The 27,209-nt window shown below is 45.1% G+C and overlaps 1 protein-coding gene across 1 annotated transcript in view; it reads right to left on the bottom strand.

Moving 5' to 3' along the window:
* Positions 1 to 27,209, bottom strand: part of ITSN2 (intersectin 2) — a 103,772-nt gene that overhangs the window by 62,480 nt on the left and 14,083 nt on the right. The window contains 8 exon segments of the mRNA XM_068143121.1: positions 10,489 to 10,925; positions 12,636 to 12,772; positions 14,596 to 14,676; positions 16,192 to 16,331; positions 16,916 to 17,003; positions 25,163 to 25,303; positions 25,526 to 25,675; positions 26,328 to 26,572. Of these exon segments, the coding sequence (XP_067999222.1) occupies positions 10,489 to 10,925; positions 12,636 to 12,772; positions 14,596 to 14,676; positions 16,192 to 16,331; positions 16,916 to 17,003; positions 25,163 to 25,303; positions 25,526 to 25,675; positions 26,328 to 26,572 (1,419 nt within the window).

The raw sequence follows: 27,209 nt of genomic DNA, 5'->3' as shown, positions 1-27,209 counted from the left end.
GTTATATATATACACAATATACAGTATTTACAATATATATACAGAAATACACAGCAAAGAAAAATAATCAGAACAAAACTCCCTTCTCTGGACAGAGGAGGGCTCTCCCTCTGTACCCCCTCTCTCCCCCCCTCCCTCCCTTTTTTCCCAAAAAGGTCTCTTCCAACCTGGTTTGGTTTATTCTATTCTAAATAAAGGTTTATTCTATTCACCACAGAGTGTTCCAGCAAATGCCCCTTTCTTAAAGGCACAGCCAAAAACGGTCACAATCCACCCCTTCTAAACAATTTAATTGGCTGTTCGTACTGTCCATCCAATCCAAAACAATATTTAGTTTGTAAATAAAGTTCATAGTCCATTCCGGCTATTCTCAGATATAGATGATTCAGAAGTCCAAGAAAATCAGAAAATGAGAAAAACATGGAAAACAGTTTGTCTCTTCGCAGACAAAGCGAAGAAAAAGGGAAACAGGGATTCTCAAGGTCTCTTAGTTAACTCAGGGCTCTCAGGGTTCGTGCACCGGAGATTCCTCATGATTTCTACCTTTGGACGTGATGTAGCTGTACAACAGTCTGAAAGTAAACTCTTTCAACTAACGTTAAATTTCTTTGTGAAATACACTGAATTTCACCATTCTCTTGCATTACCCAATAAGTGTGACCCAGACCTTCAGCTGAAACCACCCCTCGGACAGGTTTAGCCTCTCCTGAGGGAGAAAATACCCAAACAGTTTTACCTAACAGATTCTTTTCTCTAACAATAGAAACTCTATCACCGTCTACTTTCTGTAGCAGATATGAATGTGCAGGTCCAGCTCGATTCACTGAACCTCTACTATTTACCATCCAGGTTGCTTGTGCTAAATGTTTTTCCCAGTTTTTCAAAGATCCACCCGATCTCTGCCTTGATGTCCTGACGAATTGTGAGCCCACCGAGCTAAGAATATCTCACCTTGGTGTTTCCAGTCGAGGTCAAGATCAGAGTCTATGTCTACTTGAGAAACTCCTGCAGCAAGATCTGCCTGACGGTTGTGTTGCTGTTCCTCAGTAGCTTTGCTCTTAGGAATGCATCAGTGTGTCTCACTTTCACTGGAATTCCCTTGACTCAATCAGCAATGTCTTGCCACAGTTCATCTGCCCAAATGGGTTTTCCTTTTCTCTGCCAACCATTCTTTTTCCAGTTCTTTAGCCAACCCCATAGAGCATTGGCTACCATCCATGAGTCGGTGTAGAGATAAAGCTTTGGCTATCTCTCACGTTCAGTTACGTCGAGAGCTAGCTGGACAGCACTTACCTTTGCAGTCTGACTGGATTCTCCTTCTCCATCCTTCGCCTCTGCAACTCGGCATGTTGGACTCCACATTGCAGACTTCCACCTTCGCTTGTTTCCAACAAGACGACAGGAACCGTCTGTGAACAAAGCATATTTCTTTTCGTCATCAGAAAGGTCATTGTAAGGAGGAGCTTCATCAGCACAAGTTACTTTCCCCTCTGGAGGTTTAGCACAGTTGATACCTTCAGGCCAACTTGAGATCACCTCCACTAGACCAGGCCTTTCACGATTTCCCATTCGAGCTCTCTGTGTTATCAGAGCCATCCACTTAGACCAGGTTGAGTCTGTGGCATGATGTGGTGTGGAGCCTTTGCCTTTGAACATCCAATTCAAAACTGGTAATCTGGGAGCTAAGAGAAGTTGTGATTCAGTTCCAATTACTTCTGAAGATGCTTTTACTCCTTCATAGGCAACTAGAATCTCTTTTTCTGTCGGAGAATAATTAGGCTCTGAACCTCTGTAACCTTGACTCCAGAAACCAAGAGGTCGTCCACGTGTCTCACCTGGAGCTTTTTGCCACAAGCACCAGGTTGGATCATTGTCACTTGCAGCCGTGTACAAAATGTTCTTAATGACTGGACCATCTCGGACAGATCCCAGGCCCATTGCTTGAACTACCTCTTGCTTGTTCAGGTCCCCAGTGGAAACTCTTTCTCTTTCGAGTCACATCATACAGAGGTTTCACAATCTGACTGTATCCAGGAATGTGCAGTCTCCAAAATCCCACTATCCCCAAGAAATCTAGGGTCTCTTGCTTGTTTGTGGGATTTGCCATGGTAGAGACTCTATTTACCACATCCACTGGAATGTGTCGGCGTCCATCCTGCCACCGGACTCCCAGAAACTGGATCTCTGTGGTAGGTCCTTTCACCTTGTCTCACTTGACGGCAAAACCTGCATTCAGAAAAATGTCAATGATTTTGTTACCTTTCTCGAAGACTTCCTCAGCAGTTTTACCCCAGACGATGATATCATCGATGAACTGGATGTGTTCTGGAGCACCACCTTTTTCACAGCATCGTGGATTACTGCATGACAGATGCTGGAGCTGTGGATCCAGCCCACTGGCAGCCTGTTGAAAGTGTACTGGATTCCTCTGCAGTTGAAAGCAAACTGAGGCCTGCATTCCTCTGCTATGGGAAAAGCAAAAAGCCCATTTGTAACCTCTAGGGTCTTTGAAACGCCCTTCTCTCAGAAAATCAATTCCCAAAATACAAGGTGCGTCATGTCCGGTCACAACTGTATGCTTCCTCCATTGTTTACCAGTTTAACTTATATTAACCTCCACCTTACTTAACTCTTGAGATCCACCAGTGACTCCCAAAATAGTTATAGACTCTGATCCCTGATAACTTGATGGCATTATGGTGCACTGAGCTTCTGTGTCAACCAAGGCCCTGTACTTCCAAAATTGTGAAGTGCCAGGCCACTGGATGTACACATCCCAATAGATTCTGTTATCTCTATTATCCCTCTCCTCCCCCTGGTGGGAGGCAGGGTACCCCAGTTATGGGGAGTATGCCCACATATGTACATTGAGCACAGTGTGCAGTGTTATAACTGGAGCCACTGTTGGAGCTATTATAGTTGTTCTGGGGAACTGTGGAAGTAACAGCTACCCATCAAGTATTGCTACCTCGGGTTCTGCCACTTTGCAGTTCCCTCAGTCTCCTGAAAAGATTAGAAGTTGGTTGGCCAACCCATCTGTTCATGTTCTCACCAAACTGATCATGCAGAGTTATCCAAATAGTACTACGTGATTGCCTTGGTGGTCTGTTTTGGTTTGACCTGCTTTGGAATGACCTCCTTGGAGGATGTCTATTCCTCACAAATAAAACCTGTATCCATCTGGAGGAAGAAGTGGAATTATCTATTTGTGCCAATTGGGATATGGTATTTTTAAATTCATCCTTCAACTCTCTCATGCAATTCTCAATTTTTCCCGACAGAGTTTCAATGGCTGAAACCAAAGAAACACGTGTCGTGCTATCATCCAATTGTCTCATTTGATCACTGAATTGGCCAAACGTAGGAGGAGCTCCACCATAATTTCTTGACACAATTCTGCTTGCCAGAATGTTTGCATAATTAGAAGGAGCAACCTTGATGAGCTTTTTGGCAAGACCAGTTCCTACAGGAATGTCATCAGGATTCAGAGTTTCATGTTCACCATAGAGTATCTCTGTAACAGCAAATTCTCTCAGGAGCTTAATTCCCTCATCTATGGTAGTCCAGGGTTTAGGAAGATCATCTTGGGAAGGGTATCTCAGGAAAACTGCCTTTAAAAGGCGTATCCACAGATTAACCCTACCGAGATGTCTATCTATTCCATTATCCTTGTAGAGGGTTCCTAGCTGAGCTGCTGACTTGTCTCCTACCATTAGAGCTGGAGCACCTGTATCATAACATCTACCAAGCCAAGCTAGAACTGGTCCCTTATCTGCTCTGATGTAATCCTTACGGACTTTTTGAAGTTCTTCCCGAGGTGAAGAATATTCAGAAATATCATCTTCTTCTTCCTTTGGCTCCTCTTCCTCAACCTGTTGTCCAAATTATCTTTCTGTCACTCTCTCAAGGATCCCTTTATGCTGAGAAGCACCTCCACTAGCTGCTGTCCTACCAAGAGCTGCATCTCAATCCTCTGATGATCACAATAACTCAGCTATATTTTTAAGACAAATTTTCTCTTCCTCCCCAGCAGAAGCACCTTGCTGTCCTCCCCCATCAGCTCCTGGATCAGCTTTGGCCTTTCCAGTCCTTGTTGTTAAAACTGCTACTTGCTTAATTTGAGCCGTGTTTGAATTTGCAGCTGCCTTAACGGAAGCAGACAGGTTTTGAGACGGACCAGCTGCTGCGGAGGACACTTCCAGTCCTGCCGAAGAAGAAAGAGGAAATGACTTTGCCTCGTTAATGGCTGCTGAAGACGGGGGAGCCGCCATGTTGGGAGCTGCCGTCGCCACTGGCTGCTTGCCAGAATCAGTAACAGCACTGTTTAAAGCAGCCTTTCCGACAGACTTTTTAGCTTTATTTTTAACTGATATAGATTCTCCACTAGAAGGCTACGGGGCAGAGCCAAAGCTATGCTTCCTTCTTTTTGATCTACGCTTAACAATGAAACAGGCCTTAGATACTTTTTTCTCCCGGTGTACAGCATATAACAAAGAGAATAGAATAGAATTAAACAGGTCGGAAAAGACCTTTGAGAGCATAGAGTCCAACCTATCACCCAACACCATCTAATCAACTAAAACATGGCACCAAGCACCCATCCAGTCTCTTCCTAAACACCTCCAGTGAAGGTAAACAAATAGAATAGAATAAAGCAGGTTGGAAGAGACCTTCAAGATCATCGTATCCAACCTATCATCCAACACCACCCAATCAACTAAACCAAGCACCCTGTCAAGTCTCCTCCTGAACACCTCCAGTGACGGCGACTCCACCACCTCCCTGGGCAGCCCATTCCAATAGGCAATCACTCTCTCGGTGTAAAACTTCCTCCTGGCCTCCAGCCTGAACCTCCCCTGGTGCAGCCTGAGACTGTGTCCTCTTGTTTGGGTGCTGGCTGCCTGGGAGAAGAGACCAACCTCTGCCTGTCTACAACCCCCCTTCAGGTAGTTGTAGAGAGCAATAAGGTCACCCCTGAGTCTCCTCTTCTCCAGGCTAAGCAACCCCAGCTCCCTCAGCCTCTCCTCATAGGGCTTGTGTTCCAAGCCCCTCACCACCTTTGCTGCCCTTCTCTGGACTCGTTCCAGCAAGACAACACCCTTCCTAAACTGAGGGGCCCAGAACTGGACACAGTACTCGAGGTGTGGCCTAACCAGTGCAGTGTACAGGGGCAGAATGACCTCCCAGCTCCTGCTGGCCACACTGTTCTTGATGCAGGCCAGGATGCCATTGGCCCTCCTGGCCGCGTGGGCACACTGCAGGCTCATGTTCAGCCTACCATCAACCAGCACCCCCAAGTCCCTCTCTGCCTGGCCGTTCTCCAGCCACTCTGACCCCAGCCTGTAGCACTGCATGGGGTTGTTGTGGCCAATGTGCAGAACCTGGCACTTGGATGCGTTAAATCTCATGCCGTTGGATTCTGCCCATATGTCCAGCCTGTCGAGGTCTCTCTGCAGAGCCTCTCTACCCTCCAGCACATCAACTCCTGCCCCAAACTTGGTGTTGTCTGCAAATTTACTGATGATCGACTCAATACCCTCATCCAGATCATCAATAAAGATGTTAAAGAGCACAGGGCCTAGCACTGATCCCTGGGGGACTCCATTACTGACGGGCCGCCAGCTGGATGTGGCACCATTCACCACCACTCTCTGGGCTTGGCCATCCAGCCAGTTCCTAACCCAGTGCAGTGTGCTCCCGTCCAAGCCATGGGCTGACAGCTTGGCCAGGAGTTTGCACTGAGGTCAGGCTGACAGGCCTATAATTCCCTGACTCATCCAACCGGCCCTTCTTTTGGATGGGCACCACATTGGCCAGCTTCCAGTCCTCTGGGACATCTCCAGTGAGCCAGGACTCCTGAAAAATGATGGAGAGCGGCTTGGCCAGCTCATCTGCCATCTCTCTCAGCACCCTAGGATGGATCCCATCTGGTCCCATGGACTTGTGGGGATCCAAGCGGCTGAGCAGATCGCCAACTACCCCATTCTGGAACAGAGGAAAACTATGCTGCTCCCTGGCTCCTTCTGCCAGCTCTGCAGGCCAGCTGTCTGGAAGAAGTTCTGTCCTGCTAGTAAAAATTGAGGCAAAGAAGGTGTTAAGTATCTCTGCCTTTTCCTCATCCTTTGTTACAACATTCCTCTCCGTGTCCACCAAGGAGTGGAGGTTGTCTCTGCCCTTCCTCTTGCTATTAATGTATTTATAGAAGGACTTTTTGTTGTCCTTCACAGCAGAGGCCAGTCTAAGCTCCAAATGTGCTTTTGCCTCCCTAATTTTCTTTCTACCAGACCTAGCAACATCCGTAAACTTTTCCTGGGTTGCCTCACCTTTCTTCCAAAGATGATACACCCTCTTTTTTTCCCTTAGTTCTATTAAAAGTTCATTACCCATCCAGGCTGGCTGTCTGCCCCGGTGGCTCATCTTCCAGCACATTGGCACAGCCTGTCCCTGCGCCTTCAACAGTTCTTCCTTGAAGTCGGCCCAGCTCTCCTGGACCCCTTTGTTTTTAAGGGCTGTTTCCCAAGGAACCTTCTGAGTTAGTTCCTTGAGTAGCCTGAAGTCTGCCCTCTGGAAATCCAGAGTGGAGGTCTTCTTGCTACCCCTCTTAGCTCGACCAAATACTGAAAATTCAATTATCTCATGGTCACTGGTCCCTAAACACCCTCCAACCACCACATCACCCACCAGCCCTTTCCTATTGGTGAAGAGGAGGTCAAGCATAGACTTGCCCCTGGAAGGCTCACGCAGCACCTGGAATAAGAAGCTGGCCTCCATGCATTCTAAGAACCTCCTAGACTGTCTCCTCTCTGCTGTGTTGAGTTCCCAGCAGATATCAGGCGAGTTGAAATCGCCCATGAGAACAAGGTCAGGCGATCTTGAGACAGCCTTAAGCTGCCTATAGAATGACTCATCAACATCTTCCTCCTGGTTGGGTGGTCTATAACAGACTCCAACCTGGATGTCTGCCCTGCCGGTTTTCCCTCTAATTCTCACCCACAGGCACTCAACCTGATGGTCCCTGATCTCCAGCTCAATGGCATCTAGTGCCTTCCTGATGTACAGGGCCACCCTTCCACCCCTTCTCCCTTGCCTGTCTCTCCTGAAGAGCCTGTAGCCATCAATTGCAGCGCTCCAGTCATGTGAGTCGTCCCACCACGTCTCTGTGATGGCAACCACATCATAACTTTCCTGCTGCAGGACGGCTTCCAGCTCCTCTTGTTTGTTGCCCATGCTTCGTGCATTAGTGTACATGCACTTCAGCCGGGCTGCTGGTTTCACCTCTGGCTCTAGCTTATCACCCCCAGACTCCAGCCTGGGGGGACTGGTTTCAGCCCCTTCCTTCTTCGAATCTAGTTTAAAGCCCTGTCTATGAGACCTGCCAATTCCCTTCCTAGAATCTTTTTCCCTTTGAGGCATAGGCCATTCTTGTACACTCTGATCTTTCCCCTCCTCTGGGACAGATGTACTCCATCTGTTGCCAGCTGACCTGGTGCAGTAGAAAGTTTTTCAAGATCAGAAAACCCAAAATTCTTTTGACTACACCAGCCTCTAAGCCACTTGTTAACTATAGCTGCTGACATGTTCCTTCTTGAATTCCCTCCTGCAACTAAGGGTATAGACGAAAAAATGATTTGTGCACCTGACCCCTCAATGAGATCTCCCAGGGCCTTAAAGTCATTCTTGATAGACTTGGGAGTTTTGGTTGCAACATCATCATTCCCTAATTGCGTAACTAGTAATGGATAGTAGTCAGAGGGCTGCACGAGACCAGGCAGCCTTCTAGTAAATCCTCCAACCCTAGCTCCCAGGAGGCAACAAACCTCCCTGTGAGTAGGGTCTGGCCGACATATGGGGCCCTCTGTTCCCCTCAGGAGGGAATCACCAATAACAATTATCCTCCTCTTTGTTTTAAGGGAGCAAGTCCTGATGCCAGGGGAAGGCTGTTTAACCTTAGGCTGATTTGCCGCAGGCTGATTTGCCACAGGGAAAACCCCAGATGGTGTGTCCTCCGATATCAGAATCACCTCACCCTCAACCTCTAATGCCCCGTACTTGTTTTCCAAGGGCAGTGGGGAAGGTGAGGGGAGGCAAGGAGGTTTAACCTTGCGTCTTTTGAGAGGAACCTGCGTCCATTCCCCTCTGCTTTTTGGATAACCAGCCTCTGCTGGGGGGGCCTGCAGAGCTTGGTTACTCAGGTTCGTCACCCTTCTACAATCGCTTACATCTCTAACTCTAGCAACCTCGTCCTTCAGTCTGGCCACCAGGTTAAGCAGATAGTCGATCTGCTCACACGTTATGCAGGAGCCGTCCCCACTACCCTGCATCTCAAGTGCCAGGCTCTAGCACCGTCCACAGCCAGATGCCTGGACACCTACCTCTTGCTTATGACACCTACCTACCTGCTTATATCCCCCCTCAGTCTGAGTCGAGACTGATTTTTTAAAGGAGTTATTGCGGTAAGTTACCACCATGGCTAGCCCTGCCCACGGGACCTACTGGACAAAGTTTTAGAAAAAGTGTGGCAGCGCGCGTGTCTGGCTGAGAACCCCGGGCTGAAACGGAAGCTGCTGCGAGCTGCGGCCGTCTTTTAAAAGTGCCGCAGCGATGCAGGGAGCCCAAGCGATCCCAAGCACGTGGAGAAATGGCAAGAGCCGATCCTAGCCAAGTGCCGAGATATCGCATGAGTCCCGTGGTTCCCGTAGGTTGAAAAGGAAGCAGTTAGTGCTTTTCCGAGGCTCCTGGTCGGGGTGTGTTCCCGAGTGAACTTACCACTGAAATGGTAATTATCACATTAATTAACACATTAATTGTCACTGATAGCAGGATTACACACACCAAATCAATTACCTTTGGATCCCAGCCATCACTTAAAACTACTCTTTCACCTACTGGAATCTTAAACTCCCTTATCTCAATTGGCAGAGTGGTCGAAGTTATATTTTCGTATCTATTAAGCCAAAAGAACCCCAGACAGCAGTCATAGAGAAGCTGAATTTTATACTTAAACCATAAATAAAATTTATGCATTAGATATTAGCCTATTTGATCAAGAAGTAAACCTAAACAATATTTGTAGATCAGGACAGAACATATAGAAAAAACTAGACGCTCCAAAATCCAAAACACCTTCATGTTTGCTAGTCCGACTCGAGCAGGCAATAAATCAAGCTAATTATCCCCAAGCCCTGAGTTGGGCGGCCAATAATGTGGTGGGTTGAGAGAAGGCCTAGCTCTCCCTCCCCCACAAAAGAAAGAAACCACAGCTAGCCCAGTCGGAGATGCAAAAGGATATGCTATATTCACAAGCAAAATGAAATACAGGTTATATATATACACAATATACAGTATTTACAATATATATACAGAAATACACAGCAAAGAAAAATAATCAGAACAAAACTCCCTCCTCCGGACAGAGGAGGGTTTCCCCTCTGTACCCCCCTCCCTCCCTTTTTTCCCAAAAAGGGCTATAGAGAGAGAAAAGGTAATTAATAAGGATGAAATTTTGTTAGGCCTCAAAGCGCATGCAGGGATTAGTTCTTATCTATTATCCAAGGTCGTTCCAGCTACTTGCTCAGAAGCAGACAGGCTGGAAAGGCAGAACAGAGTGGAACTGAGAAAAATTCCAACTGAACTAAAACTTAAAGTTGCATTTTACCAATCTACCAATGAAATTCGTTTAGAATATCTGATTGTTTTCGTTATTATTCCATAACGTTCGGCCAGAGTGTTCCAGAAAATGTCCCTTTCTTAAAGGCACAGCCTAAAATGGTCACACATAGTGTCACAACAACAATAATGCATTTAAAGATAAAATAACGTATAGGAAAACAAGAATCATTGAAGCCAAATGTGACCGGTTGACGTTGCCCCCTTAAGAAAGGGAATATGGTGGACGGAAGTTGGTAAACGGAAAGAATAATCTAAACTAATTTCATTGGTGAAGTGGGAGGAAGCACCTTCTGAACTGGGAGTGAACTGGGCATTCCAGCACTTCTCTGTCAGTCTTGCTTCCGCCTCTTCTTTGGGTAGCAGCTCTCTCTCTGCTGGGCTTTCTGCCAAGACTTCGGCCTTGAAACCGATAAGATAGAAGGCCTGTATTGACTCCTTTCCAATTAACACAAAACTGCTTTTAACTTCTTTCTTTCTTCTTTCTCCCTTTTTCTGACCTACTCTGGGGAAAGGGGGGGAGAGAGGGGAGAGCGGAGGTGGGGAACCCCCTCTGCCGAGGGGAGTTACTCTCATTTCTGTGTTACTCTGTTGTATATCTTTGTATATATTGTAAATATTGTAAATTTGTATATATTCCCCTGCATACCCTACATTGCTTTGTAAATATAAAGCTCCTCTGCTTTGCTAATTCAGCTTGTGAGTTTTTTTTTCCCTTTCCCTTCAATTTTCTTTCCCTTTACCTTACAAGGGGGAAGGGAGGAGGTTTCTTGGCCTTACCCTTCCAACCCACCACACCAAACAACGACAGACTAAGATTACCTTCATCTTTCCACGGTGGCTTAAGACTTTGACCCTCTATTGGTTTCAACAGTTCTGCAAACTTTTCATGTATGTTTAATTTGGAAGTGGATTTCTCTGCTTCTTGAGACTTGGTCATTTCCTTTATCTTCTTTATTTCTTCATTCTGCTTCCATCTTTCCTCATCTTCTTTTGCTATCTGTTCCTGCTTTCTTTTACCTTCTTCCAGTTCCCTCTGTTGCTCTGTTTCTCTCAAGATGGTGGCTTGCCTATTTCTCTCCTCCTCTGCATAAAGCTGCTTATTTTCCCTTTCTCTCATCAAAGCAACTGCTTCTTCAGCTTTCAGCTTTTCCTGAACTTTTTCCTGCATTCGTTCCTCCTCCAATCGCTGCTTTTTCTCTTCCTGTTCCCGTCGGATATTTTCCTGCCATCGATTTTCCTTCTCCCATTTTGCTTTTCTGGAAGAAAAGAAAGAGAGAAGTGGGAAAACATTTGGATAAAAAAGAATGAGATCATGTTCAGAGTAACTGACTGCACTTTAAGTAAAACTGAGTTTATTTATCTCTCTGGGCAATAAGCTTTTCAACAGGAGACCACGTTTTGCCTTAACATAAGTGTACTTCACATTCAAGTTAACAAATGGATTAAAATTCTTGCTACACAAGCACTGCCACATGGTTACTTGTGCAGTGCCTCCATGAGCAGTTCTGCTCACCTACAGCCTTCTGAGCAAGAAACAGGTTTTAAACTGTCCACCAAGGCAGTATCCAAATCTCACAACTGGAAATTAAGATTTCCAAACAGATTAAAAATAGCCTTTCAATACTAATCTTCACTGTTTGAAGTTTTTGCCTTTATCTACTGTTGTCATCTATTCAATATGCTTGTCCCTGACACTGCCACAGTCTTCAGCAGAAAGAATCTAGAAGTCTGACTCTATTTACAGAAATTATTCAGACTTTACCCTGGTTTTCATCCCTCCAAAGACGTTATTATCCAATGTTACAACCTTAAAAATAATTGTATTTTAGCTCTCAAGACCTTTCTTCTGAAAAGAAGAAATCAAATTCTTTGGGCCACCTTGCAAAGAGGTGGTTGAGGAGGGTCCACACCTAGAGGAGACCGCTTCATCAAATCACTGTAGGAATTCCACTCATCTGATGGTAATTTTATTGTATTTTCAAGCATGTGACAGGTTCTAGTAGAAGCTGTGCAGCAATATTCTTACTCTATCAGACAGCTCTATTCAACAGCAAAATTAACAGAAAGTCATTATACATGTGCTTCTCTTAAAGACTGCCACAAATGTTACAAAACTCCATCACACTATTGCATAAAAACGCTCCCTCTTGAATGAAAAGTCAAAACTAGTACTTCAAAGCAACTTCAGAGCTGAGGACTGCCCACTGAGAGCACTGCTCCACCTTCTCTCTGGCACCATTTCAAATGAGGACTGCTAAACACAAAATAGGCAGCTGACAGCAGACTGTCTGGAGAGTGGCACCTTATACAGCAAGAATCAAACCCTAGAAACTATGTTTTCTTAATCAGCGAAACAAAAGAAAGCAAAACTAGTTGGGAACAAGACCATGAGAAATCAAGACCTGAGAAAAATGCTTGAGGCGAGGCTAGGCTGTGCAAAACCAGGACCATATATATAAAGGGATGGTCCTCTCAGACATGTATTTGAATTTTCTCATTGTCCTCCTAAAAAAGGAGCCAAATTTATAACCCAACACTTGCTCACTCATCCATTTTTCAAGATTAACAATGAATCAAGCAGTAAATGCGTTGCCTGCTGTCTCAAGTATGAAGCTCGTAACTGGAAATACATGCCAAAAAAATGGTATCTGCTCAGTCAGAAGTATTTCTAAGGAAAAAGGTCAGATCCTTTGAAGACCAGCAAAACAGAAAATAGAAGGAATTTTAAATGTGTGAGCATTATCTATTAAAGGAGCTAAAAATCTTATTAGCAGAAGTGATTATTTGGTTTACCCTAATTATAAGGTGGGGGGTTTTTAAAAGAAGGTAAAAGCAGATTGGAAAGAGGGAATTCAAACCATCCCAATAAAATGTTTTCTCTAAGGCCACTCAACAGGATGAATTTTCACTGATAAGATCCAGTTTTTAAAGCAAAAGGAGAATAGCAATACATTCAGACATGGTACCTTGCAGCCTCATCTTCCAGTCACTTTTTCAGCACAAGTTCAGCTCTTCTTTTTTCTACCTCTTTTACTTTGTCATGTTTGATCTTGTGGAGCTGCTCCAAGGCTAATTGCTGTGTGCTGTAACTTTCTCTCAGGTCCTAAGGAAGAAACACAATGAAGTACATCAAAAGGAACAAAGCCAATCTTTTGAAAGCATCCAGGCATTTTAATGCTTAGTGAACCAAGTTTTATTGCAAATGGACAAAATAATTTAAGTTATTAATAGTCCTTGGAGGTCACTGTAAACAGTGTCAAACAAACAAGACATATGAAAGTAAATGGGAGGTTTGCAAAGTCTCTAACTCAGGTTTTCTAACAGCCCTTCCAGTCATACACCTACTGGAAATGGCAAATATGACAAAGAAATAGGGAAGATACATAACTGAGTGTTCAAACACAACATTATCTAAGGGCATAGAAAGCAATGAAGCCTATTTTATAAATAAAAGGAGGCAGACTTCAAATGAAAGCCAACACGATACCATAAACCTGAGAATGCATCCCTTCAGTAGGGTGCTCACCTTTGTGATGCTTTCTGAATGATCAGTCTCATATTTGAATAAAATTATTTAAAAAAGAAAAACTTTATAAAAATATCCAGCAGCCCTGTTGGAGGTCTTAGCTTAAAGACACTATCTCAGACTTCTCACTATCTTACAGTTTTCCTATATTTGAAAACTTCACAATTCTTCTCTTTTTCTTTCAAACACATGCTTCAATTCCTATTCCACCTCCCTCTGATGACAGATTTTTTTCACAGCAGAAAAATCAGTGTGAATCTTTGGGATAACTAAATTTACAGTATAAAAAAAATCTGCAGTCATAAAATTACTTTAGATTGTACTTTACAAAATATCTGCAAGATACTTCCTTATGAATCCTATTGATACACACTGAGCAATCAAAGAGTCATAGAAGCACTGCAGCTGGAAAAGACCTTTAAGATCACCAAGTCCATGCATTAGCTAATTCTCTGCCCTATACTGTACTCTGGTGCAACAGGTATATCCTGACTTCTTACATCATAAGTGTAAATAAAGCAATTAAGAGTGATGTATTTCCACTGCAATGTGATCCTCAACCAATAATTTTGTTGCTTAAGAGATACTGTGCAATTCACTTGAAGAGGGTAAGATGATAACATTTGAGTCATCGAAAGTCTCTGTAGCAACAAACTAAATCAAGCAACTGACTATCATTTTTCTCCAAACACATTCAGCTGAGAATACTTTTTCTTCTTATTTTGCATAGAAATTGAGGATCACTGTGGAAACAAACTTGCACAATAAAAACTCTCATACCTTTGAAAAACCCTTATGCAAAATAGCAAAGTCAGATTTTTTTGCTCAGAAATTTATCTCAAAGTCATAATTCTGACCCCAGCAGACAAAAGCAATGTTGAGGAAAAACAGTAAACAGGTTTTAGTACCAGGTTAATCTGGAAGCGTAATAGCATTCTGCTTGCTATGTCATACCTCACATGTCATATTCTGGATATTGATGCTATTTCTAGACTTGAAACTTGGACAAGAATTCATATACCTGACTCGTAGCTTAGGATGTATGGATACAGTTCAAGAACAACAGATGGAAAAGTGGGAGAAGACACTGTTTCTATCTAAGGCAGTATATGTTCGATTGACATGAACTAAAAAGAGAAGTATCTGGGTAAAACAGCTTAGTGAACGTAGACTATTAAGAAATAAAATGACTATCAGTAGTTCGCAGTTTGGATTTCTAAGCAGGTAAGAAAATGTTAAGTCTTTAAGAAGATATAAAAGCCAGCAGAAAGAAAAAGAGCCTATCAATTTTCTTTAAGGAAAATTTGTTTTATAGAAGTTGTACATCCAAACAGAAAGGATAATCAGAGAAAAATGGCGAAATAATCAAAACCCAAAAGAGCCAAAGATTAGAAAATAACCTTAAGTAAGAGGAAGAGGTTGTTGAGACAGCTTAGCAGAGACAAAAGGCACTGAAGAACAGAATCATCCATATTCTCACACTGTAAGATAAGGTAGATAAAAAGCCAATTAATCTTTGCACTGGACTTCAAAAAACATATTTTAGGGATGACTGAATTGTGGATGCAGCCACTGAACACAGCAAGCCATGCAATAAACAACTAAAACTGCACTTTATGTGTAGCCATTCTTGATAAAAAAATGAAACTTGTTATATGTTCACAAATTTTATTTTGTGTTCTTTTTACTGGAGAGTGCAGATCCTCAAGGCTGGACCAGCATAAATCCATTAAGTAAGAAGAAAGGTCACATCAGTGCCACTAGGAGTAAGCTAGTAAATAAAGTTAAGTGGATGCATGCTGCCCTGCCTGAGAAGCTGCATGTGTTTTCAGGCAAATCAAGAGCTACCTCAAACAAAAATGCCTGCAAGGCCAGTGGTAAATACTTCTAAATTCTACACTAATAAGTAAACTATCCTTAATTTTAGGGTAATACTTAAGTCTGCTATCAGATCTTAGAGTCACAGAACAGCCTTATTTTCTGCAGACTAAACAACCCAAGTTCCCTCAGACACTTCTCAGATGACCTGTTCTCCAGACCCCTGTTTCGTTGCACTTCTCTGGACCTGGACCAACTCCCCAGTGTCTTTTCCTGTAGTGAGAGCCCCCAAAATGAACATAGCACTCCAGGTGTGGCCTTACCAGTGCTGAATATAGGTGAACAATCACTTCCCGGTCCTGCTGGCCACAGCAGGTGGTACAGGCCAGGATGCTGTTGGCCTCCTTGGCCACCTGGGCACACTGCTGGCTCATGTTCATCTGGCTGTTCATCAGTAGCCTCAGGTCTTTCTCTACTGGGCAGCTTTACAGCCACTCTTCCCCAAGCCTGTATCTTTGCATGAGGCGTTGTGATCCAAGTGCAGGACCTGGGGCTTAGCCTTGTTCAATCTCATACAGTTGGCCTCAGCATATCAAGCCAGCCTGTTTAGGTCCCTCTGTAGATACTTCCTACCCACAAGCAGATAAATGCTTCCTCCCAGCTTAGTGTCACTGACATACATACTCAATCCCCTTGTCTAGACCACTGGTTAAGATGCTGAAGAGAACTGGTCCCAATACTGGGCCCTGGGGAACACCACTTGTGTTCCCTTTCTTGTACAATATTCTGTGTACTTCTTTCAATAAAAGTGAACTGTTCAGTCCATAAACAGTAGCTGACAAAATCTCAGCACTCTAAGAATAGATTTTGCAAGTTCCTGAAAAACTTCAATTCTAAATCAAAATGAATTCCAGAAGGCAAAAGTTGAGTGAGCAACAGTTAATTCATGCAAAGCAATGCCTAGCAAAAGATTAATGATTTAGTACATTAGCAGTAGCTTTAAGTGCAGTTTTATTGCATTACTTACTCTAAGACCTTTGGTAATTCTTATTTGACACTGGAAGTTGGAGAAAGCTTTTTGGAAGCCTAGCAGAAGTGTAACCAATCTTTATGACTGGATGAAGAAATAACGATGCTGCTTACTGGTGTGAGAATAATTATTTAGATAATATAGGTACCTTAAGCTGACTGTTAAATGCATCCATTTCAGCAAGTTTAGAAGCAGTCTCTTTCTCAAGGGCATCTAATTGTTCCTTAAGCCTCTGATGTAATTCTTCCATTTCTACAGATTTCTTTTGCATCGAAACGATTCCTGTACCTGCATTAGTAAACACAAGCAATATTACATGGATTTCTGTTTTCACTAATAGTTTTCCTTATATAGACACATTCCCAACCTTTTCCTCATACACATTCCTTGATTTACCATTCTATTCATATACAGCACAAAGAAGAAATGGTCCCCACACGTGAGACATGCAGGCATTGCATACAAAATACACAGAGTAATTTGTAAAGTGAGGGGTTTTTCTAGTATCAGACCAATTCATAGCAGGCTTCTCTAGACAGGGACTTCTAGTATGATTTGAAATAGAGACTAGTGTGCATTTTATGTAAATGAACTCCCTTGAGTTTACACCATCAAAAAAGACAAGGCATAATAGTACCTGTGGGCTGTATGGTCTATATACAGTTTAAAGCAAAATGGGTATTTTCTCACAAAAAAGGTGTGTGTTTGCCCCTTATTTAGAACATGAAGAAAATAATGACATGCAGGTGAAAAAATGCTGTATTTGCATTAATTGAAAAGATGTCAAAGTGAAGGTGTGATAACACCTCTGTATCTTTTTACAAGTGATAAAAAGCCAGCAGTGCAAAGAGAATTCACTTGTAGGCACTTACTCAGAGTTGTTTCAAGTTGGGTGTTTTTACTTCTTTCACTTAACAACTGGTTCTCAGGAACTAAACAGCTGAGTTTATTTTGGTAGTCCTGTAGATATTGAAGAGAACATAAAAGAAATTAATCTTGTTTATAAATCAGTCAGTAAAAATGGGTGATTTTTTTAAACATAATTTTGACTAATGGATGCAGGCTGTCACTATGGGGTAGAGTTAAAAATTACTTCTACACTCTCAGTACAAGCACTATTGAGTGTTTTAACCCCCAAAACAATAACATAGCTGGGAAAAAAACAACAAGCCAAACCCAGAAATGCTAGACGTGAAAATATTATCATGAGACCCTTTCAGTTGACTGTCTCAAGCCTAACATAAACCAGTAACTTTTCATGACACATGAAATTTTCGTAATGTGCAGGAGCTTCACTCAAAAATACAGTAGAAGATGATTTACAGTAACCAACTGATATGAAATGATTCATATCCTGCAATTCAAAGAGAGAAAAAAAAAAGGAGGTAATTGTGGTGGGGTGGAAGGGTAAGGCCAAGAAGCCTCCTCCCTTCCCCCTTGTAAAGCAAAGGGAAAGAAAATTGAAGGGAAAGGAAAAAAAACTCACAAGCTGAATTAGCAAAGCAGTGGAGCTTTATATTTACAAAGCAATGTAGGGTATGCAGGGGAATATTTACAAATTTACAATATCTACAATATTAGTTTCATAGTTTCATAGTATCATTCAGAGTTGGAAGGGACCACAAGGATCATCTAGTTCCAACCCCCCTGCCATGGGCAGGGACACCCCACACTAGATCAGGCTGGACAGAGCCTCATCCAGCCTGCTCTTAAACACCCCCAGGGACGGGGCCTCGACCACCTCCCTGGACAACCCATTCCAGGGTTTCACCACTCTCATGGTGAAGAACCTCCTCCTCACATCTAGCCTGAATCTCCCCACCTCCAGCTTCATTCCATTCCCCCTAGTCCTATCACTACCTGATATCCTGAGAAGTCCTTCCCCAGCCTTCCTGTAGGCCCCCTTCAGATACTGGAAGGCGACAATTAGGTCTCCTCGGAGCCTTCTCTTCTGCAGACTGAACAGCCCCAACTCCCTCAGTCTGTCCTCATAGGAGAGGTGCTCCAGCCCTCTGATCATCCTCGTGGCCCTTCTCTGGACACGTTCCAGCACCTCCACATCCCTCTTGTAATAGGGGCTCCAGAACTGGACACAGTACTCCAGGTGGGGTCTCACCAGGGCTGAGTAGAGCGGGAGGATCACCTCCCTCGACCTGCTAGCCACACTTCTCCTGATGCAGCCCAGGATCTGATTGGCTTTGCGGGCTGCAAGTGCACACTGAGAGCTCATGTTGAGCTTTTTGTCCACCAGCACCCCCAAGTCTCTCTCCTCAGGGCTACCCTCCAGCCAGTCACTGCCCAGCCTGTATTTGTGCCTGGGATTGCCTCGACCCAGATGCAGGACCCTGCACTTGCTCTTATTGAACTTCATGAGGTTGGCCTGTGCCCACCTCTCCAGCCTGTCAAGGTCCCTCTGGATGGCCTCCCTTCCCTCCAGCGTGTCTGCTGCACCACACAGCTTGGTGTCATCAGCAAACTTGCTGAGGGTGCACTCAATGCCACTGTCCATGTCCCCCACAAAGATGTTGAATAAGACAGGTCCCAGGACTGATCCCTGAGGGACTCCACTTGTCACTGGCCTCCACTGGGACATGGAGCCATTGACAGCCACTCTTTGGGTGCGGCCATCAAGCCAGTTCCTTATCCATCTAGTGGTCCACCAATCAAACCCATGTGTCACCAGTTTGGAGACCAGGATGTGGTGTGGGACAGTGTCGAAGGCTTTGCTCAGGTCCAGGTAAACGACATCAGTTGCTCGCCCCTCGTCTATTAATTTTGTCACCTGCTCATAGAAGGCCACCAGGTTGGTCAGGCAGGATTTGCCCTTGGCAAAGCCATGCTGACTGTTCCCAATCACCTCTTCACTATTCTTTTGAGCGAGTAGTGACTCCAGGAGGATCTGTTCCATGATCTTTCCAGGCACAGAGGTGAGACTGACTGGCCTGTAGTTCCCTGGTTCCTCCTTCTTGCCCTTTTTGAAGATGGGGGCAATGTTTCCCCTTTTCCAGTCCGTGGGGACTTCACCAGACTGCCAGGACTTTTGAAATATAATAGAGAGGGGTTTAGCAACTTCATCTGCCAGTTCTTTCAGTACCCGTGGGTGTATCCCGTCGGGTCCCATGGACTTGAACACTTTCAGGTTCTTCAGATGATCACGAACCTGATCTGCACTTACAATGGGCAGTTCTTCCTCCCCGTCCCTGGCTTTGACTTCCATAACATCAGGAGTGTGGCTAGAGGCCCTTGCAGTGAAGACTGAGGTAAAGAAGTTATTAAGTACCTCAGCCTTTTCCTCATCACATGTGACCATGTCACCATTTTCCTTTCTGAGGGGGCCCACACCTTCCCTAGTCTTCTTCTTCCCATTAATATACCTGTAAAAGTTCTTAGTATTCCCTTTAATCTCCCTGGCTAGATTCAACTCAAACTCTGCTTTGGCTTTCCTAACCAGGACTCTTGCTGCTCGGGCAGCTTCCTTGTATTCCCCCTGTTCTACCTGTCCTTCCCTCCACTTCCTGTAGAGTTTCCTTTTAAGTAATAGTGTGTCCAGTAGCTCCTTGCCCATCCAGGCAGGCCTCCTAGCATTCTTACCTGCTTTTCTCTTTGTTGGTACACAGAGCTCCTGGACACAGAGGAGGTGGTCCTTGAATACTGACCAGCTGTCCTGGGTCCCTCTTCCCTCCAGGGCTTTGTCCCACGACACTTTGGCTAGCAGATCCCTGAAGCGATCAAAATCTGCATGCCTAAAGTCTAGGGTCGTGAGCTTGGTATACTTCCTCCTGATTACCCTGAGGATGTTAAATTCAACTGCTTCATGGTCACTGCAGCCAAGGCCGTCTATGAGCCTCACATTGCTTACCAGCCCTTCCCTGTTGGTGAGAACAAGGTCCAGCATAGCACCATTTCTTGTTGGTTCCTCCACCATTTGGAGGAGGAAGTTGTCATCTATGCAGTCCAGGAACATCCTGGATTGCTGGTGCCTTGCTGTGTTGTCCCTCCAGCAGATATCCGGGTGGTTGAAATCACCCATGAGGACCAGGGCTTGTGACCTGGAAGCTGCTTCTATTTGCCTATGGAGGGCCTCATCTGCTTGGATCTGCTGGTCAGGTGGCCTGTAGGAGACCCCCACAGTAATATCTTCTTCCCCTGTCCTGCCTTTAATTTTGACCCATACACTCTCAACTAGCTTATCATCTCTCCCCAGTTGGAGCTCCACTGATTCCAACTGGCTATTGACATAGAGGGCAACACCTCCTCCTCTCCTTCCCTGCCTATCCTTCCTAAAGAGTTTATACCCATCTATGCCTACATCCCAGTCATGGGATTCATCCCACCAAGTTTCAGTAACAGCCACTATGTCGTGGCATCCCAGCAGCACAGTGGCCCTTAACTCATCCTGTTTGTTGCCCAAGCTGCGCGCATTCGCATAGAAGCACTTCAGCTGGGCTGGCCCTGTCCTCCTCTTGTGCCAAATCCCCTCGGTTTCCACAGAATGTCCTGATGGATCATTCGTGGCTTGCCTCAGGGTAGCAAGTTGAGAGCCCTTACCAGCTCTCCTTCTCTCTACTGCTGGTGAGCTGCCCCTCTGTTTGTCACCAGCCAGCAGGAGACTATTAACCCCTTCCCCCTTCAAATCTAGTTTAAAGCCCTATCAATGAGCCCTGCCAATTCCTGCCCCAGGATTCTTATCCCACTCTGGGACAAGTGTGTCCCATGAGTTGTTTTCAGCTCAGGTGCCTTGAAAACCAATCCATGATTGTGGAACCCAAAGCCCTGTCGATGGCACCAGCCCCTGAGCCATGAATTGATCTGTTGGCCCTTCCTCAGTGTGTCCTCATCCATTGCTGACGTTAGAGGGATAGTAGAGAACACGACTTGAGCCCCTGATCCCTTTAGCATTTGCCCTAAGGTTCTGAAGTCTTTTTTAATAGATTGTGAGCCTCTCATTGTTACATCGTCACTGCCCACCTGAAAGACCAGCAGTGGGTAGTAGTCCGAAGGACTCACGAGGTTGGGAATTCTATCTACAACATCTTTTACTTGGGCACCAGGGAGGCAGCTGACCGCTCTATGAAATGGGTCTGGTCTGCATATTGGGCCCTCTGTTCCCCTCAGTAGGGAGTCTCCTATGACGATGACCCTGCGAGGCTTCTTTTCTGGGTAAGTTTTGATGGCTGGCCTGAGGCAACCTGTCATTGGTGCAGCTTCTGACCTTCTTGGGTCCTCGACCTTACCAATGACCTGTTCCTCCTGCAGAGCCTCATACCTGTTCTGTAACTGCACTGGAGGCAGCGTGCTGCTCACAGGAGCAGACTTCCTTTGTTTGCATTTCTTCCGTCGGGCAGAGACCTGTTCCCATTGGCCCTGCTCATGGGGGTTACTACAGGGAGGTTGAGAATCTTGCTTCTGGGAAGGTATCAAACTCCCTGTTCCCCTAAGTGTTACCCCCTGTTCTGGTTTAGAAGAGATTACATTATGGGAATTGTCAATTTTCTGCTCGCCATCTCTTCTAGCTCTTAGCCTTTCCACCTCTTCTTTTAGTTTGACCACCATGCTCAACAGATCACTGACCTGCTCACACCTGAAACAGGAGCTGCTCCCTCCAGCCTCCATGTCGAGTGCCAGGTTCCAGCACTCACTGCAGCCACCTGCCTGAACATCTGCATGCTTGTGTGTGGTCTCTGTTTGGGTGCCCACTGTCCTTCTGCTAGCCTTTGCTCTAGTGGTGACCATCTTGTAGTAACCACCCTCTCCACGCGGCTTCTTTTTTTTTTTTTTTTTTTCCCTGTCAGTGAGAAGGTGAGCTGCGCTCCTCAAGCTGCCTCCTCTCTCAGCCACGCACTGGGGTCTGTTTGGTTTGCGCGCGGTCTCCGCGGCAACCCCTCCCCCAGCTACGTCACTGCCCTCCGGCAGGTAGGCAATCCGAGCCCGCTGCCCCTCCTCCTCTCTTTGGAAAGTCCCAAGCCACCAGCCCCTTACCGCCTGAAAAGCAAGGGAATCAAAGCCAAAAGCCAAACTCCCAGAGCTGCGCTGCTCAAGCTGCCTCCTCTCTCAGCCACGCGCTGGGGTCTGTATATATACAAAGATATACAACAGAGTAACACAGAAATGAGAGTAACCCCCCTCGGCAGTGGGGGTTCCCCACCTCCGCTCTCCCCTCTCTCCCCCCCTTTCCCCAGAGTGGGATAGAAAGAGAGAGAAAAGAGAGGAAAAAAAAATGTTAGAAGCAGTTCATGTTAATTGGAAGGGAGTTAATACCGGCCTTTATCTGTCTTCAAGGCCGAGGCCTTGGCAGAAAGCCCAGCACAGAGACAGAGCTGCACTGTGGAGGAGCGGAAGCAAGACTGATAGAAAAGTCCTGGAAATGCTCAGTTCACTCCCAGTTCAGAAGGTGCTTCCTCCCACTTCACCAATGAAATAGTTTAGATTATTCTTTCCGTTTACCAACTTCCGTCCACCATATTCCCTTTCTTAAGGGGGCAACGTCAACCGGCCACAGTAATTCAACCCAAGGAGCAACTTGTTCTTCATACATGAAAATATTCCTCACAAAAAATTGAGTCTGGAGTTAAAGAATAATTCCTAATTAAAGGGAAGCTACTATTAGCAGTTCCGCAAAATAACAGCTGACTTTTGGAACACTTTTCTCATTCAACTATCATCTTCTTGTATATATATATACATATATATATATATTGTGGTCGGAGGGTGTTTAGGGGCCAGTGACCACGAGATAATTGAATTTTCAGTATTTGGTCAAGCTAAGAGGGGTAGCAAGAAGACCTCCACTCTGGTCTTCCGGAGGGCAGACTTCAGGCTACTCAAGGAACTAATTCAGAGGGTTCCCTGGGATGAAGCCCTTAAAAACAAAGGGGTCCAGGAGAGCTGGGCCTACTTCAAGGAAGAATTGTTGAAGGCGCAGGGACAGGCTGTGCCAATGTACCGGAAGACGAGCCGCTGGGGCAGACGGCCAGCCTGGATGGTTCATGAACTTTTAATGGAACTGAGGGAAAAAAAGAGGGTGTATCACCTTTGGAAGAGAGGGGAGGCAACCCACAGAATGTTTAAGGATGTTGCTAGGTCTTGTAGGAAGACTTGGAGCTTAAACTGGCCTCTACTGTGAAGGACAACAAAAAGTCCTTCTATAAATACATTAATAGTAAGAGGAAGGGAAAGGACAACCTCCACTCCTTGGTGGACACGCAGGGGAACATTGTAACAAAGGATGAGGAAAAGGCAGAGATACTTAACACCTTCTTTGCCTCAATTTTTACTAGCAGGACAGAACTTCTTCCAGACAGCTGGCCTGCAGAGCTGGCAGAAGGAGCCAGGGAGCTGCACAGTTTTCTATGTTCCATGAGGATGTGGTTGGAACTATCCTTAGCAGCTTGGATCCCCACAAGTCCATGGGACCAGATGGGATTCATCCTAGGGTGCTGAGAGAGATGGCAGATGAGCTGGCCAAGCCACTCTCCATAATTTTCCAGCAGTCCTGGCTCACTGGTGAGGTCCCAGAGGACTGGAAGCTGGCCAACGTGGTGCCCATCCATAAGAAGGGCCGGTTGGATGAGCCAGGGAATTACAGGCCTGTCAGCCTGATCTCAGTGCCAGGCAAGATCATGGAACAGGTCATCCTGAGTGCAATCACACAGCACTTAGAGGATGGCCAAGGGATCAGGCCCAGTCAGCATGGATTTAGGAAGGGCAGGTCCTGCCTGACCAACCTGATCTCCTTCTATGATCAGGTGACCCGACTGGTGGATGTGGGGAGGCCTGTGGATGTAGTCTACCTGGACCTCAGCAAGGCCTTTGACACCGTCCCCCATAGCAAACTGCTGGCCAAGCTGTCAGCCCATGGCTTGGACGGGAGCACACTGCATTGGGTTAGGAACTGGCCGGAAGGCCGAGCCCAGAGAGTGGTGGTGAATGGTGCCACATCCAGCTGGAGGCCAGTCAGTAGTGGAGTGCCCCAGGGATCAGTGCTGGGCCCTGTGCTCTTTAACATCTTTATTGATGATCTGGATGAGGACATTGAGTCAATCATCAGTAAATTTGCAGATGACACCAAGCAGGGGGCAAGAGTTGATCTGCTGGAGGGTAGAGAGGCTCTGCAAAGAGACCTCGACAGGCTGGACAGATGGGCAGAATCCAACGGCATGAGATTTAACACATCCAAGTGCCGGGTTCTGCACATTGGCCACAACAGCCCTATGCAGTGCTACAGGCTAGGGTCAGAGTGGCTGGAGAGCAGCCAGGCAGAGAGGGACTTGGGGGTGCTGGTTGATGGTAGGCTGAACATGAGCCTGCAGTGTGCCCAGGCAGCCAGGAGGGCCAATGGCATCCTGGCCTTCATTATGAACAGTGTGGCCAGCAGGAGCAGGGAGGTCATTCTGCCCCTGTACACTGCACTGGTTAGGCCACACCTCGAGTACTGTGTCCAGTTCTGGGCCCCTCAGTTTAGGAAGGATGTTGACTTGCTGGAATGGGTCCAGAGAAGGGCAACAAAGTTGGTGAGGGGCTTGGAACACAAGCCCTATGAGGAGAGGCTGAGGGAGCTGGGGTTGCTTAGCCTGGAGAGGAGGAGACTCAGGGGTGACCTTATTGCTTTCTACAACTACCTGAAGGGGGGTTGTAGACAGGCAGAGGTTGGTCTCTTCTCCCAGGCAGCCAGCACCCGAACAAGAGGACACAGTCTCAGGCTGCGCCAGGGGAGGTTCAGGCTGGAGGCCAGGAGGAAGTTTTACACAGAGAGAGGGATTGCCCATTGGAATGGGCTGCCCGGGGAGGTGGTGGAGTCGCCATTGCTGGAGGTGTTCAGAAGGAGACTTGACAGGGTGCTTGTTTGCATAGTTTAGTTGGTTGGGTGGTGTTGGATGATAGGTTGGACATGATGATCTTGAAGGTCTCTTCCAACCTGGTTTATTCTATTCTATTCTATATAATAAAACCCACAAATAAAATACTCTGCAATGTTGATGGCCTTGCTATTTCCTCTCTCCAGTGTAATCAAACTGACTCACTGTTATATATATATATATTATTACATATAATGCTATTATCAACAGCATAGAAACACAGAATAGAGAGGAAAACTACAAGCTATACAGGAAGTTACACACCTGAAGCTCTTGTTGTAGTTGCTTGACTTCCATGATTCCTTGGTCACATTTCTTATCTAAAGCCTCCAGTTCCGTTTTTCGAATTTGCTTTTTGCTTCGAATATCCTGCAACCTGCCTGAGATTTGCTGGTGTTTGTCTGTCTAGAAAGAAACAAAAGGCAAATGATACCACATATATCAACATCTGCACTAAATGTGTTGGTAGATTCATTAATGACTGGTTCTTCAAAATTGCTTGAAATGCCTGCTTGAGATTCTTCATCTAAACCAGAGTGAAACTCCTAGTGGGCCATTAATGTAGTCTAAGATTTGCATAACTTAAAATAATGTATTGCAAGATGTGCAGTGAAATTTCTGTCTTACCAAAGCTTCTAATTCAAGATTAAGGCTCTTCTTTTTAGAGGTCAGCTTGACAATTTCTTCTTGTTCTCTGTTACGTTGATTACGAAGTTCTTGGCGACGAATTCTCTCCCATTCCAGTCGCCGCTGGCGCTCAAGTTCTTGCTTTGCTGCCTGCAGGGAAGTTACATTACTTTAGATTACAATGGAGATGCAGAACTCTGAGATCATGATCTAATGTGCTGGTTCTAAACAGCATAAGAGCAGCACAACATATTGTCTTTTGTAAAGTGCTCTTACATATTTCAGCATCAAAGAATGGAAAAATAATTCTGTAAGATTCTTCAAGCCATGATGCTAACTCTGGATGAATAAAAGCTATGTAATTCAGAGAGAAAGACTGTTTAGCTTGGAATACTGCCCATAAATGGGCACACTGACAGATATTGATCATAACCTCCTCTGAGTAGTTCTCAGAGCCACATAAAATATGCAGGTCTTATGCATGCACTGAAACAAGAAGACTAACTGTCTTCTTCAACTGTCAAAATACTATGGATTATGCATCCAGTATAAACTTCTTTGGTATACAGACTTTATAAGAAAATCTCATCTGTCCCATGAAGGATCTGAGTATCTCCAACCCATAACAACACTGGGTTCATTTATTAACAGACACAGTGTTTTCATACAGAAACATTCTCTTCCCAAGACAACCTGGCAACAGCCATATGAGGAGACAGAATCAAAGCTAGCATTCAAATCCTGAATGCTCTGTTGAGTGGATACTGCTAAAAGCTTTAAAAAACATTGTCAAGAAAACAACCTCCCGCCTTTCTATTTCCTTCCTCCTTTCTTCTTCTCTTTGTCTCTCCAGCTGCCTTTCCATTTCGAGTTGTTTTTTCTGTTCCTGTTCCTGCCGCTCCCTCTCTCTTCGCTCTTGTTCTTCTCTTTCTTTCTGAGCCTTACGCTCAGCCTCTCTCTGCTGCTGCTCCAACAGGACTTGACGGCATTTTTCCAGCTCCATGTTCCCCCTCTCATAGTTGGCTTTCCTTTTGTCCTCAAATGTCACTAAAATAGGGAAAGGTAGTTATTTTTGTCCTGTGCAAAACACTGCTCTCAAACAAATACTTTGGTTATGCCACTAAACATAGATACTTTATTTTTGGTAAGCTCAGGTAGTTGGGTCATGGATGATAAAAGCATCTTGCATTTGTCAAAATACTATTTTTTCTTTTCAAAAACACTTTTAGATTTTCCTAAGTCTATTCCAATTGAAAAAAAAAAAAAGATACTTTGAAACCAACCATGAAAATTACCTGAATTTTAGAGAAAACATTACAAAAGCTTTTGTAAGATACGAGAAGACTAAATTCTGTTAAAAAAGTTTTCCTTTTTTTTTTTTTTTTTTAGTTCCTTCTCTGCAGAAAGCATTAACGTACTGCGGAAGAGCTTAGTTTTTAAGGGTGTTCCCTACAAGAGGTCCTGGAGTTAAAACCAGCAGTCCAACAAAACAGGTCTGTTACAGTTTGAGCTGGGTGCCCCCCTGCAATGTTTACTTCCTGTGTCCAGAAGTCCAGCCCAGGGGTGGACACAGGAAATTATGTAGTATTTCATACCACAATCCTTTGCACCACTATAAGATCCAGTGCGGAGTCTAGCACGTTCTCTTTTCTTCCTCCTCCGTCAGCCGGTAACTGGGGAGATG

Source organism: Melanerpes formicivorus, unplaced genomic scaffold (genome assembly GCF_026170545.1).
Source record: "Melanerpes formicivorus ecotype bairdi unplaced genomic scaffold, bMelFor1.0.p_v2 SCAF_9, whole genome shotgun sequence".
NCBI classification, from domain to species: domain Eukaryota; kingdom Metazoa; phylum Chordata; class Aves; order Piciformes; family Picidae; genus Melanerpes; species Melanerpes formicivorus.
This window is presented reverse-complemented; position numbering and strand designations above follow the sequence as displayed.